Source organism: Chiloscyllium punctatum, chromosome 32 (assembly GCF_047496795.1).
Source record: "Chiloscyllium punctatum isolate Juve2018m chromosome 32, sChiPun1.3, whole genome shotgun sequence".
In the NCBI taxonomy this organism is placed as follows: Eukaryota; Metazoa; Chordata; class Chondrichthyes; order Orectolobiformes; family Hemiscylliidae; genus Chiloscyllium; species Chiloscyllium punctatum.
The window spans coordinates 39,180,458-39,198,459 of record NC_092770.1 but is presented as its reverse complement, the minus strand read 5'-3'; the positions used below and the strand labels follow the sequence as shown (position 1 = coordinate 39,198,459).

Below are 18,002 nucleotides of genomic sequence, written 5' to 3'. Positions count from 1 at the left end.
CCAGGATTGATTGGTAAGAAAACTGAAGGTTATTAAGATTAAGAAAACTCCGGCTCAGGAAGAAACTCAGGAAGAGCTCATGTTGGAAAATTTTGAAAATTTTCAAATTGTCTCCACAGATTTTTTCTTTGCCAGAGACTTTTTGGGATTTGGTTAATTAGAATCATAAGATGGAGTGTAATTACAATGGATATGAATCTCTATAAACAGATAGTTTTGACCGGTTTCTGGCACTGTGTTTTAAGACTTCTTTAATTGTATTTTATATTTGGATAGCTTGGTTTTTAATTAGCTCTTTGTGCTATAAATTTCTTTGCTGTTGTTAAGGAAACTTTGCAGCCTCATGTGACGTTTGAGTGACTGAGCACCATGTTAACTAAAGTTATAAAAAAAAGTGATCTATCAAGTCAGGTCTCTTCTGGGATTTGATTTGTCTAGTAGTGCCATCAGCTGGACAAAACATGGATCAAACTTATGGAAGAGTTCCTAAAGTTTTTTTAAATAACAAGAACAAATGCCTAGAAATTGAGAACCCTTTTTGACATCAAGAACAGAGGTATTAATACCTGTGACCATTTGAAGGATGGTAGATTTGTTCATGGAAGACTTACTGTCTCTTTCTAGTTCCTAATTAACAGCAATCATATAGCGGAAAAGGGAGACATGTACAAGATTATCTTCCACTCATCAAGATAAATGCCAATCAATCAACAAGGTTATTCTTCTGTATAAACTGTTGTAATCATTTGAATTTCTTGTATTTTTCCTAACAAGTACAAGGTGAAAAGCATTAGGTGACAAGTCTCTTCCTCACAGTAATATTCAAAGTTCAATACTACCAAGTGATTAGTGGACACATTAATTTAGTCATAACATCATTGAACTGGTAAAAAGTGCATTCAAAAGTTCTTTTGTACTCAAACTCACGTAACAGAATCTGGAATGAGGGGATAAGAAGCACCATCCAAATCTCATTCATGAGTCTTTTGGCTAAATAATCTTTAGCAAAATTATCCTCTCTCAGTGGTTGTAAATTTGAATTACATTTGACAATAACTGGCTGGCAAAACCTATGGCTGTTTAGGATCCAAAAGCAGTTCTTCAGGGAGATAAATGTTCATAAGTGTAAACATTTCCAAAGCTTTACTGACAACATGTGTCAGATTCTCACTATGATCAGAATCCAATGAAGAATGTAATTAAGTTAGGTAACAAACGATCAAAGATTTAACCAATCATACGAAAAGCTTTACAGATATCAATTTTAAGAAATACTCAAGCTAGGCCTCGAAAATTAGTTTTTAAAATGATTTCACCTTCATTACAACAAGTTTACAACAATATAACATGCAACCAGAATGTAGACTAGTGAAAATAAATCTTTGAAAAACAATTTTCCCCAGATTTTAATAGATTAGTTGGTTGAAGCTGTCGATTTGATTGTCTTGGACTCAACCTGAAAATGGATGAACTTTAATGTAAAAATCTTGTATGCTGTAGAAGCTAGTTTCATTGACAGCAGATTCGTATTTACTGGCAAATTTGGAAAGGTTGAAGTGCGTATCCTAATGTCAGTCTTTACTTATGTGAATGGGATGAATATGCCACATATTTAATATTTTGTAAAACTGCAGCTAAGACTTTAACATTTATTTACAATAGCTATAAACTGCATTATTCTAGAATTAAGTGAGCTTTTAGTTTTGGTATCTAGTTCAAGATCATTTTACAAGCATTTCCAGTCTCTGAGTTCAGAAACCTTTACCAAGTTGGATGCAAATCTGGAGCATAGAGTCCATTATACGACATAGAAACAGGCCCTTCAGCCCACCATGTCTATGCTGACTAACAAACATCAAGCTATACAAATCCAATTTCCCAGTATACTAAATTAAATCTTCAAAAAAAAATGTTAACATGGTTTAAATATTTCCATGAAACGAACACTGATTTCAATTTTCAAGTGAGATGAGAGTTAATGTCCTTGACAACAAGGCCACATTTGACAGAATGCGGCATTGAAAAGCCCTATTAAAAAAGGAGTCAACAGAAAACTCTCCACTGGTTGGAGACATTCCTAGTCTAAAGGAAGTTGGTTATGGATGAAATACTGCGGATGCTGCAATCCAAGGTAGACAAGCAGGAGACTGGAAGAACACAGCAAGCCAGGCAGCATCAGCAGGTGGAGAAGTTGATGTTTCGGGTGTAACCCTTCTTCAGGACTGGGGGGTGGGTTACGGTCATTGCTGGAGGTCAGTCATCTCAGCTCCCGGAGTTCGTCAATGTGGTGCCCTAGGCCCAACCATCTTCCCTCTGAACTCAGGGACCCATCCAGGTGCCTTGTACATGTTGCATTTGTACCAGCCTCCACCACTTCCTCTCACAGATTACTCCATGCATGCACCACCCTCTGCATGAAAAGTTTCCCCTTAGGTCCATGTTAAACCTTTCCTCTCTCACGTTAGACCTATATCCTCTCATTTTTGACTCCACTAACCTCGGGAAAAGACCTTGACGATTTACCCTATCCATGTCCCGCATGATTTTACAAACCTCTATAAGGTCACCCCTCAACCTCTGATGCTGCAGGGAAAATAGCCCCAGCCTATTCAGCCTCTCCCTATAGCTCAAACCCTCCAACCCTGGCAACATCCTTGTAAATTTTTTCTGAACCATTTCCAGTTTCACAACATCCTTCCTAAGCAGGGAGACCAGAATTAAATGCAGTATTCCAAAAGTGGCCTAAACACGTCCTGTATAGCCATAACATGACCTCCAAACTCCTATACTCAATGCGCTGGTCAATAAAGGCAAGCATACCAAATGCCTTTGTCACTATCCTGTCTGCTTGCAACTCTACTTTCAAGGAACTATGAACCTCCACTCCAAGGTCTGTTTGTTCAGCAACACTCCCCAGGATCTTACCATTAAGTCTACAGGTCCTGTCCTGATTTGCCTTTCCAAAATCCAGAACTTCACATTTATCTAAACAAAATCCTATCTGCCACTCTTCGGCCCATCTGATCAAGATTCCATTATACTCAGAGGTAACTTCCTTGGCTGTCCACTACACCACCAATGTTGGTATCATCTGCAAACTTATTAACCATGCTTCGTATGTTCACATCCAAATCACATATACAAATGACAAAAAGCAATGGACCCAGCACCAATCATTGCGGCACGCCACTAATCAAAGATCTCCAGTCCGAAAAACAACCCTCCACCACCAATCTCTATCTCCTACCATCAAACCAGTTTTGTATCCAAATAGCTAGTTCTCCCTTCATGCCATGTGACCTAACCTTACTAACCAGTCTACCATGTGGAACCTTGTCGAACACCTTACTGAAGTCCAGATGGATAATGTCCACCACTCTACCCTCATCAATCCTCTTGATTACTTCTTCAAAAAACTCAATTAATTTAGTGAGACATGATTTCCAACACACGACGCCATGTTAACTATCCCTAATTAGTTCTTACCTTTCAAATACATGTAAATCCTATCCCTTAGGAGTCCCTCCAACTTGCCCACCAGTGATGTCAGACTCATCGATTTACAGTTCTGTGGCTTTTCCTTACCACTTTTCTTAAATAGTGGCCCCACTCTAGCAACCTCCAGTCTTCCGGCACCTCATCTGTGGCTACCAACGATACAAATATTTCAGCAAGTGGTCCAGGAATCACTTCCAACAAAGTTCTAGGGTAGACCTAATCAGAGGCTAGGAATCTTGCAGAGGGCAACTTATATAACTTCCCACTTGTCTAGATGAGTGCTGCTTGAATAACACTCAAAAACAAACTTGACAACATCCAGAATAAAGCAGCCTACTTGATTGGCATCACAACCACAAATATTCATTACTGTCACCACTGAGGAAGGTTAGATGGATTTGGCCAAATGCTGGTAAATGGGACTACATTAATTTGGGATATCTGGTCAGCATGTGTGAGTTGGACTGAAGGGTCCGTTTTTGTGTTGTACATCTCTATAACTCTATAAATTGTAGTAACAGTAGTGTGTACTATCTACACGACATATCACAGAACTTCTTCAAGGCTCCACAGATCTTCCAAATCCACAACCACTACCATCTAGGAGGACAAAGGCAGTAGATATATCACTACCTGCAAGTTCCCTTACAAGTTGCAACTGTCATAACTTGGAAATATATTGCTGTTTCTTTACTTTCACTGGGTCAATATCAATGAACACATTGACTTGGATCATATTTACCACCCTCTGAGAAAAAGAATAGGAAACGACATCACCACCTGAAATGACATCACCACCTGAAATGACATCACCAACCCAATGAAACCTAAACACAAACAGAAAGTGGGCCATACCAGCAGTGCTTCATTGATGAGGTTACCTAGTATGGTGACAAAACATCTGAAAACATACCTTTCAGCTCAGTGAGCAAACCTACATCCAGTTAAATAATACTTATGTTTTCGAGTAAGGTGATTAAGAGCAAAATATTGAAGATGCTAGAGACCTGAAACCATGCAGTGTGATCTTCAATTCCAGAGCAGAGTCAGTGGACTCAAAACGTTAACTATATTTGTCTCCACACATGCTGTCAGATCTGAATATGCCCAGCACTTTGTTTTTAATTAAAAGCTAATTATAATCATTTATTTGTAAAGCACAATGTATAACACCATAAACGTGTGAAAATGACTTTCAAGCCTCAATTTATTAAAATAACACTTGTAACACCCTGTGTAACATAATCCTTAGATGCATTTAACTTGGGCCACACACCTCTTCTTCCTTCTGCAAAATGCCAGCTTTCAGCCTCAGTTCTTTAAATCCACCAGTTTTTAACCCTCCTGTGGCCACTAATTTTAAACAAATTTGTTCAACCTTTAAATTTCATGTCTGGACAATTAGTAAAGACCTAGCCTTTAGCCTTAAAGTTTTGAAAGCTTTAGCAACAACAGGCAGATGTAGGAGATTTGGAAATGGAACCATTTTCTGAATCACGGCTTTTTTCTTTAAACTTGTGTAAATACAACTTTGTTAAAATTCTACATTTAAAAAGGTAATGAATTTTGCTAAATCCTTTCTGTTGAAACATTATTCAAAAAATCCTGTTCTGAATTTTTTTCTTTTTAATATGCAGAGAGGCGTTTACGCACCACTGAACATGCCTTCCTCACTTACTCAGGCAATGCTATTTCTCTCCTTTATCCTCTACAACTAAGTTACCTGTGTTTTGATCTTTTTGGCTCCGAGATAGGGACACTATCACTGTGCCACAAGAGCTCTCAGCTTCCACCTATAGGAGGTCATTAATCAACCTGTCCAGACATGTTATGACACACCTCTGGATTGAACAAATTGTTTCTGGTCAAGAGGTAGGGATACTACCATTGCATTACAAGAGCCCCTTCTTGGAACACAAGCAGATTCTTCCACTACAACAAAGTTTGCAGTTGAATATCCTGCATTTGGAGACATCACAGGCATCAGTACAGCTTAAGAGCAATGGGCTAGCCTCAACCTGGGAAAGCCATTTTTTGTTATCATGCTCCTTCCTTTTTGCTCTTGTTCTCCTCTCTTTTACACCGAGTTGATAGAGATAAGGTCTGGGGAGAAATGCTTCTCTTTCATACATACTGTTAAAGCAACTAAACAGCATCTGCTAAACAGCTGGGCTTCGAGTTTGTTACTGATCCCTTCCAGTGCCTCCGCATGGAAGCAAAACTTCATGTATTTTTGAAATAAATGTATTATTTGTTGTTTAACGGACTTTATTCGAACTTTTAGATTTAATAAAAGTGGTTTCACATATCATAAGAGTAAGGTTATAATCTGCAGAAATAGTAAAAGAGCTACTTAAGGAAAATGTTGGTACAAATGAAAACTAACCTCAGATAATCCAAACTGGTTTAACCAGATACTCTATGCTTAAAAATAATCATAGTTATAGATGTGTACAGCATGGAAACAGCCCCTTCAGTCCAACTCATCCATGCCGCCAAGATATCCCAAATTAATGTAGTCCCATTTGCCAGGGCTTTGCCCATATCCCTCCAACCCTTCCTATTCATGTACCCATCCAGATGGCTTTCAAATGTTGCAATTGTACTAGCCTCCACCACTTCTTTGGCAGGTCTTTCCATACATAAACTACCCTCTGCGTGAAAATATTGCCCCTCTCACCATAAACTTATGCCCTCTAGTTCTGAACTCCCCCAGCCCAGGGAAAAGACCTTGTCTGTTTAGTTAAGAGAGGCTTTGGATCACATTGTTTAAGAAGGTTTGTGACCATAGTTTCCAGTTTTCTTTTTAAAAAGCACTCGAAGTACAAGTTTATTACTGCCATTTATAATATACAAGTGTGGGATACAGCGTCATTACCGAATGCCATGTTCCAAAATATTTAAAAATCCCCAAACTAATACTGATTTATTTTGTAAAACAAATTATTCTATTACATATTGCAAGCTTTTGCAGGTGAAGGAATTTTAATAATGCTATGAATGCTGCGGCACATCTCTTAAGTTAATTTATTTTTTCTCTATAAGTAGTTTTTACTTCTGCTGTTTTTGAAATAGCAACAAGAAATGCAAATAATGTTTTTGAATGATACATTATACTTGAAAATTGGATTGGAAGTGGAAGTGCTTTATGCATTGAGGAAATTTACACAGGCTAGATTCTATTGGTAGCACAGCAGCTAAGAGAACACCATTGCAATGTTGAGACAGAGGCTTTGAAACTTTACACCAAAGAGGCTACATTTGGGCTGTGATTTCAAATTTGTCAATGGTGATTTGAGAATGAAAATAAAAACCATTTTACATTTCAAATTTAGAGTCATAGAGATGTACAGTATGAAGTTGAAGTACAAACTGTAACTTGACTGATTTTTTTGTTTTGAATGGGGAGGTTTTGAAGCCAACATGGAAATAATAGTTCCCTAACGTTAGTGGAGAAATATTGGCTGCCTAGTTCCTGCTATAGCCATGGCCACCACAATTCTTCTGACTAGGCCAAATCAATAGGGTGGTTCATTCCCATGTTTGCTGGTGATATACTGGATCAAGAGAAACAGCTAGTGATTATACATGCAGAAAGCAGATAGGTGAATTAAATTCAATTTATTGTCACGTGTACCAAGGCACAGTGAAAAGCTTTGTCTTGCGAGCAGTACAGGGAGATCACAGAGTTAAGTAGCATCGATAAGTAAATAATAGGTAAACAGCAGCAAAAACAAAAACACAGGTACAGGTGAGTGTTAAGAGTTTGTGAGTCCATTGAGTATTCTAACAACAGTAGGGTGGAAACTGTTACGAAACTGGCTGGTGTGTGTGTTCAGGCTTCTGTACCTTCTCCCCAATGGTAGAACTTGTAGAAAAACATGGCCAGGGTGGGATGGATATTTGAGAATGCTGGCGGCCTTTCCTTTACAGTGGGCCTAGTAGATGGATTCTATTGATAGGAGATTGTCTGGGCCGAGTTCACCACTCTCTGTAACCATCTCCGATCTTGAATAGTACAGTTGCCATACCAGGTAGTGATACATCCAGACAGAATGCTGTTGATGGCACACCTATAAAAGTTGGCAAAGGTATTCGAAGTCATGCCAAAATTTCTCAGCTGCCTGAGCAAGAAGAGATGTTGTTGGGCCTTTGTAACCAGTGCGTCCACGTGAAGAGTCCAAGAAAGCTTGTTGTGGATGACCACTCCCAGGAGCTTGACCCTCTCCATTCGTTCCACCTCTGTGCTGTTAATGTGTAAGGGGGCAAGAGTAACATCCCGCCGAAAGTCAATAATGAGTTCCTTACTTTTGCCAGCATTGAGAGCCAGGTTGTTCTCACTGCACCACTTTTTCAAAGTCTTCCACCTCCAGTCTGTAGTCTGTTTCGTTGCCATCTGAGATTCGACTGACTATGGTGGTGTCATCAGCGAACTTGTAAGTGACATTAGCCTGGCATTTGTCGACGCAGTCATGGGTATACAGGTAAGCTGGAAATGAGACAGTCAGGGGAATAGAAAGACCAAAGGTCCAGTAAGTCAGGAGAAGGGGCTATTTAGCCAAGGTCTGGGAGTGGGGAATCAGGACTGAAGTCCAGGAACAACGATGTAGCCATCAAAAATAAAAATTAGGCTGTGATACATACTACTGAGTTTGTTATTATGTGTACTGGGCACTGTGCACCTCTTGAGATCAAATCCTCACGCCCATGTTTCAAACTTCATGACCAATGAGTTAAACATGGCTCGTGTTTTCTGTCCATTACCTGCCTCCTGAATGCTAATAAAGCCTGGTCTTCAAAATTACATAGGCAACTATTGGACTATCAAGTGGTTAATGGAAACAAATTGACAGTTGGATGTCCAGCATTTGTGCTGCAGGAAAATATACAAACAGGAAATTAGCGATACAAGCAAGAAAGGTACAGATGCAATTAGGGACAGCTTTAATCTGCACATACATTGAGCAAATCAAATTAGTAACATGCTGTAGAGGAGTGTGTACAAAGATGGTTTCTTGTCACAATGATTCAGAAAACTGGACATCCCAGACTGGGTGTCGTACAATGAGAATGGGATTTATTCACAAGCTGGTTATGCAAGGCCTCTGGTGCAGGGCAGGGCTGGGAAAAGAGCAAAAATGATATGATAGAATTCTTCGTTAAAAAAAAAGGTGAAGAGTGATGTACTTGATTCTGAGGCGAGGGTCCTGAATCTAAATAAAGGTTACTATGCTGATAAGACGCAAGTTAGCTATGATAAATTGGTGCATGTTTACTAAAGGGATGACAGTGGACAGTCAATGGCAAACATTGAAAGAGTGCACAGAGAAAATGCAACTATTGTTCATTCATGTCGGACACAAAAACAAAATAGGAAAAAAGTGACTGAAAAGAGAAATTTAGGAAATTAGAGTCAAGGAAGAGACATACAAATCAACCAAAAAAGGCCGTAAACCGGAGGATTAGGAGCAGTTTAGATTTCTGAAAAGGAGGACAAAGGAGTTGATTAAGTGGGGAAAATACAGTACATGAGTAAGCTTGTGGGAACAAACCTTTGAAGCTTTTACAATTAGTTTGAATGGGAAGAGAAAAAGATTAGCGGAGACAAATGTAGGTCACTACGTTTAGAAATAGGGTAAGTTAGACTCTGGAATAGTGCCTGTGGATTTACTATTTTTGCTGAAACGGGTTCAGAGAAAACAGAATTATAGACTGGCTAGCCTGACATTAACAGTTGGGAAAATACTGAATTCAATTACAAAATATATTAATAGCAGAGCACTTGGAAATCAATGATAGGATTGGACAGTCAACATAGATTTGTAAAATGAAAATCATGTTTGCCAGATCTACTGAAAGTTTTGGAGGATGTAACTAGTAGAGTTAATAAGTGTGAAGTAAGTGGACGCCATTTCCTCAGACTTTCAGAAGGCATTCAGTAAGGTCCCACATAACAGATTAGATTATAAAATTAAAATGCATGGGATTGGATAGATAGAGAATGGGTTGGCAGACGGGAAACAAAGAAGGAATAAATGAGTCATTCCCCCCACCCCCCAATGTGGCAGACTTTGACCACTGGGGATCTATGGGATAAGAATTCAGACACCAGCCTTTCACAATATCTATTCATGATTTAGAAGAGGGAACTAAATGTGATAACTCTAAATTTGCAGGCACCATAAAGCTTGATGGGAAGCTGAACTATGAGGAGCATGCAGGGATGCTTCGTTGTTATTTCAACAAGTGGAGTGAATGATCAAATGCAGATGAAGTGTATTGTGGATAAAATGTGAGGCTATTCGGTTTGTTGCCCAAAACAGAATGGCAGATTTATTAGCTGAATGGTGCCAGTTTGGGAAAGGGGGAGGTGCAGCAAGACCAAAATGACCTTCTATGCCATTTGCTGAAAGTAAGCATGCACATGCAGCAAGGAGTGAAGAAGACAAACGGTACATTGTAATTTATAGCAAGAGAATGCGAGTACAGAAGCAGGGATGTCTTGCTGCAGCTTATGGTGCCTTGATGAAACCACACTTGGAGTACTGTATGTAGTTATGGTCTCCTTATGTGAGGAAGGGATATCCTGGCTATGGTAGGAGTGCAATGAAAGTGTGCCAGACTGATTTACAGGATGGTAAGACTGACGCAAGGTGACTGGATTGGTTACGACTATATTCACCTGAGTGTAAGAATAAAGAGGGGTCTCTTTTAAACCTATAAAATTTGAACATGACTAGTTAGAGTAAAACACAGGAAAGATGCATGCTCCCAATAACTGGGGAGTCCAGAACCAGAGATCGCACTTGAAGAATACAAGCGAGATCATTTTAGGACTGAGATGAGGAGAAATTTCTTCACCCAAAGGATGAACAGCCTGTGGAATTTGTTACCACAGAAACAGTTGAGGCCAAAACACTGGATATTTAAAGAAAGAATTAGAGGTAATTCTTATGTTTAAAGGGCTCAAATGGCATGGAAGAAGGCAGGAACAGGTACTTTGTTGAATGATGAGCCATGATCATACTGAATGTCAGAGCAACTAAATAAGATTTCTCTGCTCCTATTTTCTTTTTGATTGTTAAGGAAATTATGAAATTAGAAAACATGCAAATCAAATTTTGCATCAAAGCATGATGTAAAAGTTGTTCAAATTTTCCTAATGAAAATGCCAAAGTAGCTATTCAAAAATACAAAAAAAGAGGCCCCTGTCCTTAATAAGAAGGAAAATATTAGCATTAATCATGTCAAAGGCCAAGTCAGTTACTAGAATAACAAATTACAGTGTACTTAATGACAGGATGTGTCACAGAAAATGTTATGATCCCAGTGTTTTTATTTGATGGGATCATAAAATGAATAACAAGGTACATATCAACAATCCATCAATTCCAATGACATCTGTCAATTATCACTTAGATAAAATGTAAGTTGTTATTTATAAAATTTCTTGATTAATATGCGTTATAAGGAGATGTCAGAAGATTGGGGTTAAGAAACAATCACCCATGATCGAATGGCAGACCAGACTCGATACCAAATGGTCTTCTTCTGCTTTGAGATGTTATTGACTGTGGAACTTTAATATGGAAATAAACTGTACTAGGATCTATCACAGAGAAAAATTTTTAAGCTCTGATCCCCAGCATCTGCAGTCCTCACTTTCTCCATCACAGAGAAGCAAGGAATATATTTTAAAAAAAAACATGCTGTTGGCAGTTTGACCAAAAGCTTGCTTACAATATCATACTTTAAGATGTGATAAAAGAAAGATATGTAGAAGAATTTGGGAAATAATTCCAGAATAAGTCTAGGAGATTAGAGGCATAGCTCCCAGCACAGTACAGCAATGTTTGCAGTAGTAGCTGTCGCAGATATATGGAAAGGTTCAAGCAGAGAAGAGGTTAAAAAGGGAACAGAAGAGAAGCCTGAAGACATGGGCAAAAATTTGAATCTTGAAACACTGGGAATTCGGGGTCAGCAAGTGTGGTGCAAACAGCAACAAAGTTTTCACTGAGCTAAAGTTTACACAGGGTGGAGGATTGAAAGCCGGCAAGATCAGCTCAAGTTCTATGCCCTCGACAGGTCCAAACCACAATGCCATAACTTCCACCATGGACAGGGCAAGGATGCAGTTCCTTAATTTACAGCATCTGAAACATGGATTCAACACTGTGTGGCTTGCACCAATGTAATCCCCAATCCAACCAATTGTGCTAATCAAGGTATCACCAACTGAGCTATTGCTGGCATTTAGGGAACATACACGTTAGATGCAAGTGGGCCATTTGGTCCCTCTAGCCTTCTCTGCCATTCAATAAAATTGGATTGTAATCTCAAATCCACATTTCTGCTTAAAGGCCAATAACATTTCAACTCCTTACTTCCCAAGAATCTATCGGTCTCTGCTTGAAACATATTCAGATTCTGATACACTGCCTTTTGAGGAAGGAGGTGCAAAGACTCAACCTCAGTGGTGGAGACTGACAACATTCTTTGGTCTTGGCTGGATGACGTTCAATGCAGCCAGACTACACAAAAGCAGCAGCATCAGAGAGAGAGAGAGAGAGATAGAACTTGCTGTGCCTTGGAACATATTCTGTCAAACGACAGCTCTGTCGATGCGAATTGCACTTACATTATAATTTAAAATGAGCAAAAAGTGGGTAGAACAGGCAATGAAAGAGAAATCGTCCTGTACCTGTTATGTAGGTCTGTTTCCTTCTCTTGGGTTCAGGGGTCACCTGGGCTTTGAGCTGCTTGCTCTGGGGCACTGGTAGCTCACAGCTCCTCCTGTGCACCGCAGGCTCCTGTATCCCACGCCAGTGTTTCTCTCTGATGATAACACGGCTCCTGTAAAAAGCTGGAACATCATGGCATTTCAGTTCTTCCCATTCAAGAGTGCCTTCCGATGGAACTTCCCGACCGAAGTCATAGTTCCATTTTTGTCCTGCAGCTTCAATGTTAGCCCGCAGTAAATGCTGAAAATCTTGCTGTAGCTGCTCGTGATCAACGGGGCCGAATAAGTTTCTCCGAACATGCTCCACTTTGATCTTTCGATCGATTTCTAGTTTCCCTTCTTCAGAATGTCCACCCATCATGGTGTCCCTGCATCAAAAAAGGCAATCTTTAACTCTGGTTTGTGTGTGTCACAAACATAACACCCCAAATGTTACCCGTTCTTATTGCATTCCATTTCAGAAATCCATGTGAACGTGCAGTTATTGCATTGAATGTTAATCCAACACATTCACGCCAAACTGAAAAAAAAGCTGAAAGTTTGCACAGAACTTTCAAGCACAATGTATTAGAGCCTCGAGTTTACAGTGGGAGGGAGATTCCTGTGAATTTATCTTTTTTTTATTTATAACGAATAAACCTTCACCTACAGCGAACAAGGATTTTCTCGCTTTTGAGAAATCTCAAAACGCCTTGAGCGGCGGCTGTGCCGGTTGGTGCGTTGGGAGCTGTGCTGTGTCCGAGCTCAGGCACCTCCTCATGCCGCCGCCTGCCTGTTGCCTCCTCCGAGCGGCATTTCCCCGCCAGCGGGTCAGTGGCGGGCGCTAAGTGCCATCAACTGAAGGTTGTGCAACAATCACATTCCACACACACATACACTGCAGCCAGCATTTCCCGTTCCAAACACCAGCCCACAGTGACGCACGAAGCATTCTTCTCTAAATTGACTTTACAAAGAATCCTGGATGTGCCCGATTCTGGTGACAAGGGTCAGACGGGCGCTCTCTGGCCGAGGGGCTAAACACATACAGCCCCTGCGCCCCCTATATGTTCTCTCCATTTGCTCATTACTGGACACGGCATTGATCTTCACGGCCGTCCGAAAGGGGTATCAGACCCTTGCTGAAGCAAACTTATATCATTCAGAAATCGCAGACACGACGTTAGCCCAACTGAGGTTTCCTACTGAACTTTTTAAATTAGATTCCTTAGAGTTTGTAAGGACCCATTTCCCTCTGAGCATGGGCAATTTAGCATGACCAGTTCACTTAAACTGCATATCATGGAGGAGCAAACCCACACAGATATGGGGAGAAATGTGCAAACACCGCACCGACAGTCGAACCCATGTCCCTAGCGCTGTGAGGCAGCAGTGCTAACCACTAAGCCACCATGCCGCCCCTATGGGATTACTTTGTTGAACGGTTCTGTTTGTCAGTAACTTAATGTGTATCCAGATATTTCGAGTTGGACTGGTGGCTCTCTTTCCGTGTTGTATATCTCTAAGACTGAAATGGCAAGGATTTTTATATTAATGTCCACAGGCTCGATGTTTGGGCTCGCAGAACAGGAACTCAACCCCACCTGCCTCCGGCCAGCTCCACATTTCCCATCTGAGCACATCACCGACGTACCAGACTGGCGCTTCAACCCATTCTGCTGGCGGTAACAAATCCTCAAGACAGCGCCTTTGCAAAATGTGCAGGACCAAGCCGAGCGCAGAAGCACTGCAGTACTTCGATTTCTGGTCTACGGAAAGATTTATCAGATGGTGGAGAAAAAGCGATGAGGGAATGCACGATAACGGAAAGATCAGGGTGAAATGAACCTGGAAGAACTTGCATCTATAAACTGTGTCCCTTAATAAATGCTCCACTGCCAATTATTTTGGAAGTTATTGATACGCTATGGTGTTTAAAGAGCTCAACATTATTCCCAGGTTAAAGAAACCCACTTGATTGGAACCCCATTCACCATTTTAAACTCGCGCCACACCACTGGATGAGCACTCGATATGCCATAACACTCAAGGTTATGTGGAAAAAGTAGGAGTGGTGTAGATAGGTCGCTACAGACTCGATGGCCGAAGGGCCTTTTTTGCGCTGAATTACTTTATGGTTCTGCCCACTATGGCAGTAACGGTGCATCACACACCATTGTGGGAGCAGTATGCACCATTATGTACCATCTCCAAAATGGATTGCAAAACTAATTAAAGCTTTTCCAACATCAGCTGCTAAAGTAACGTCCTCTACCACTCAGAAGGACAAGAGGAGGAGGTGCATAGAAATATCATCACGTTCAAGTTCCCCTCCAAGTCACACAGAATCCTTTGCCATTCTTCCACTGTACCTGAGTCTAAAATCTTAGTACAGATAAAAACGGCATACCTGGCCTAGCTAACACCCGAGCAACCAGTTTGGTATATTTGGAGGTGGACTGCAACATGGGCAGTTTGCCTGCAGGCAGGCACCCAATATGAGGCCAAGCATTCTATAAAGGCCTTCCTGAAGAAGGGCTTATGCCCGATCCTGCTCCTTTGATGCTGCCTGACCTGCTGCGCTTTTCCAGCAACACATTTTTCAGCTCTGATCTCCAGTATCTGCAGTCCTCACTTTCTCCTAGAAGATTTTAACCTACTGCGAATCCTCTTGTAAGGATGCCTTCCTCGAAGAAGCTCTCTTCCTCCCTCTACAAGGATTTCAGTGAGTCCCTCTCACACTGCACCCCCCCAGGTCATCTCCTCAGCCATTTTAAGCTCTTCAGCCACGTCCTCAAACAGACTCGCTACCACAGCCACGTCTCCTTCCTCAGCACCTGTCTACGGAACCGACTGACCCCGCAGATTCCTGAAGAAGGGCTTATGCCCGAAATGTCAATTCTCCTGCTCCTTGGATGCTGCCTGACCTGCTGCGCTTTTCCAGCAACACATTTTTCAGCTATAAAGGCCTTCAGGCCCACTCCTGCCTGTGTAAGTGGGTACGCAGCAAAGTGGCTGCTCACAAGAGGGAATTTCCTCCCTTAGTAACAGAAAGCAGCCAGGCCTCCACTGTGTTGAAAGTTTGTGGCCTAGAGGCACCTTACTATTGGAGCGCTCCCTTTTTACTTATTATTTCAATAGGAGTACTCCTCTGCAACAAACTGCACAAAATAAAAGGGATTTTCACAAAGTCTTTGCCAAATGTATCTGGAAAGGTAAGGATTGATTAGGGATAGTCAACATAGCTTTGTGCGTGGGAAATCATGTCTCACTAACTTGACTGGGTTTTTTTGACGAAGTGACGAGGAAGATTGATGAAGGCAGAGTGGTGGATGTTGATAATGTTCTGCATGGTAGACTGGTAAGCAAAATTAGATCACAATGGAATCCAGGGGGAGAGCAAATCATTTGGATACAAAATTGTCTTGAAGATAGGAGACAGGGCATTGGTGTGCAGTTACTAGCGGTGTTCCACAAGGATCTGTTTTGGGACCATTGCTGTTTGTCATTTTTATAAATGACCTGGAGGAGGGGCTTGAAGGCTGGGTGAGCAAGTTTGCGGATGACACGAAAGTCGGTGGAGTTGTGGACAGCGAAGAAGGATGTGGCAGGTTACAGCGGGATATAGATAAATTGCAGAGCTGGGCAGTAAGGTGGCAAATGGAATTCAATGTAGCTAAGTGTGAAGTCATTCACTTTGGTAGGAGTAACAAGAAGATGGATTACTGGGCTAATGGTAGACTACTTGGTAGTGTGGATGAGCAGAGGGATCTTGGTGTCCATGTACACAGATCTTTGAAAGTTGCCACCCAGGTAAATAGTGCTGTGAAGAAGGCATATGGTCTATTGGGCTTTATTGGTAGAGGAATTGAGTTCCGGAGTCCTGAGGTCATGTTGCAGTTGTATAAGACTCTGGTGCAGCCTCATCTGGAGTATTGTGTGCAGATTTGGTCGTCATATTATAGGAAGGATGTGGAGGCATTGGAACTTGTGCAGAGGAGGTTTACCAGGATGTTGCCTGGCATGGTAGGAAGATCGTATGAGGAAAGGCTGAGGCACTTGGGGCTTTTCTCATTGGAGAAAAGAAGGTTTAGGGGTGACTTGATAGAGGTGTACAAGATGATTAGGGGTTTAGATAGGGTTGACAGTGAGAACCTTTTTCCGCTAATGAAGTCAGCTGTTACCAGGGGACACAGCTTTAAATTAAGGGGTGGTAGGTATAGGACAGATGTTAGGGGTAGATTTTTTATTCAGCGGGTTGTGAGTTCATGGAATGCCCTGCCAGTAGCAGTGGTGGACTCTCCCTCTTTATGGTCATTTAAGCGGGCATTGGACAAGCATATGTAGGTTATTGGGCTAGTGTAGGTTAGGTAGGCTTCGGTCGGCGCAACATCGAGGACCGAAGGGCCTGTACTGCGCTGTATTTTTCTATGTTCTATGTTCTATGGTGGAGGGTTATTTCTCAGACTGGAGGCCTGTGAACAGTGGTGTGTGCAAGGATCAGTGCTGGGTCCACTACTTTTTGTCATTTATACAAATGACCTGATGTGAATATAACAGGAGTTATTCATAAGTTTGCAGATGACACCAAAAGTGGTGGTGTAATGGACAGTGAAGAAGGTTAACTCCAAGTACAGTGGGACCGTGATCAAATGGACTGATGAGCCAAGGCAAATGGGAGCTTAATTTAGGTAAATATGGGTAGGACTTATACACTTAATGGTAGGGTCTTAGGGAGTGTTGCTGAACAAAGGGATCTTGGCATGCAAGTTCATAATTCCTTGAAGGTGGAGTCACAGGTAGACAAAGCAGTGAAGCTGGTTTTTGGTAGGCTTGCCTTTATTGGTTATTGCATTGAGTATAAGAGTTGCTGGTACAGGACATTGGTTAGGCCATTTTAGGAATACTGCATGCAATCCTGGTCTCCCTGCTGCAGAAACAATATTGTTAACGATATAGAAAGGATTTACAAGGATGATGCCAGATTTGGAGGGTTTGAACGATGGAGAGGCTGAACAGGCTGGGGCTATTTTCCTCTGGAGCATTGGAGGCTCTGGTGTGACCTTAAAGAGGTTTTTAAAATCATGAGGGACATAGCTATGGTGAATAGCCAAGGTCTTATTCCCTGGGTAGGGAAGTCCAAAACTACAGGCCACAGGTTTAAGGTGAGAAGGAAAAGATTTAAAAGGGACCTAAGGGGTAACATTTTCTCACAAAGGGTTGGATATGTATGGACTGAGCTGCTAGAGGAAATGGTGGAGGCTGGCACAATTACAACATGAATAGGAAGGGTTTGGAGGGAAATGGACCAAATGTTGGCAACTGGGACTAGATTAATTAGGATAGCTAGTTGGCTTGAATGAATTGAACTGAAGGGTCTGTTTTCATGCTGTACACCTCTATGACCCTATAGATGAATGTACAATACCACAACTCAGGTGTTATGAACAAAATGTGCAGTAAATTACACAAGTATGACTAAATATAGGTGGTCATGATAAGTGCATTGTAAACTAAACAAAAAGTCTAATGATAATAAAATTAAGATCCTGCAACCTCACAACTTAACTTCAAGAGCACAGAAATGTTAATATTGGCAGACCATACTGTAAAGACCATACTGTAATAACAGATGACAACTATATAGAATAACTACTGTTGGAACAATTTATCCTGTATACCAATAGTAGGGAGCTACACATATAATGCATGTAGCACAGTCTTCCATGGCCCCATACTAGAAGCAGACCTGTATGTACAGCTTAGAGGAAAACTGTAGATTCTG

General features: G+C 41.2%; 1 protein-coding gene across 6 annotated transcripts in view; it reads right to left on the bottom strand.

Annotated features, from left to right (window-relative positions):
* LOC140458071 (cyclin-dependent kinase inhibitor 1-like) overlaps window positions 1-18,002 on the bottom strand; it is a 94,333-nt gene that overhangs the window by 14,625 nt on the left and 61,706 nt on the right. For all 6 annotated transcript variants that reach the window (XM_072552118.1, XM_072552119.1, XM_072552117.1 and 3 more), the window contains one exon: window positions 12,200-12,606. In XM_072552118.1, the coding sequence (XP_072408219.1) occupies window positions 12,200-12,599 (400 nt within the window). In that variant the 5' untranslated portion in view covers window positions 12,600-12,606. The remainder of the gene's footprint in view (window positions 1-12,199; window positions 12,607-18,002) is intronic.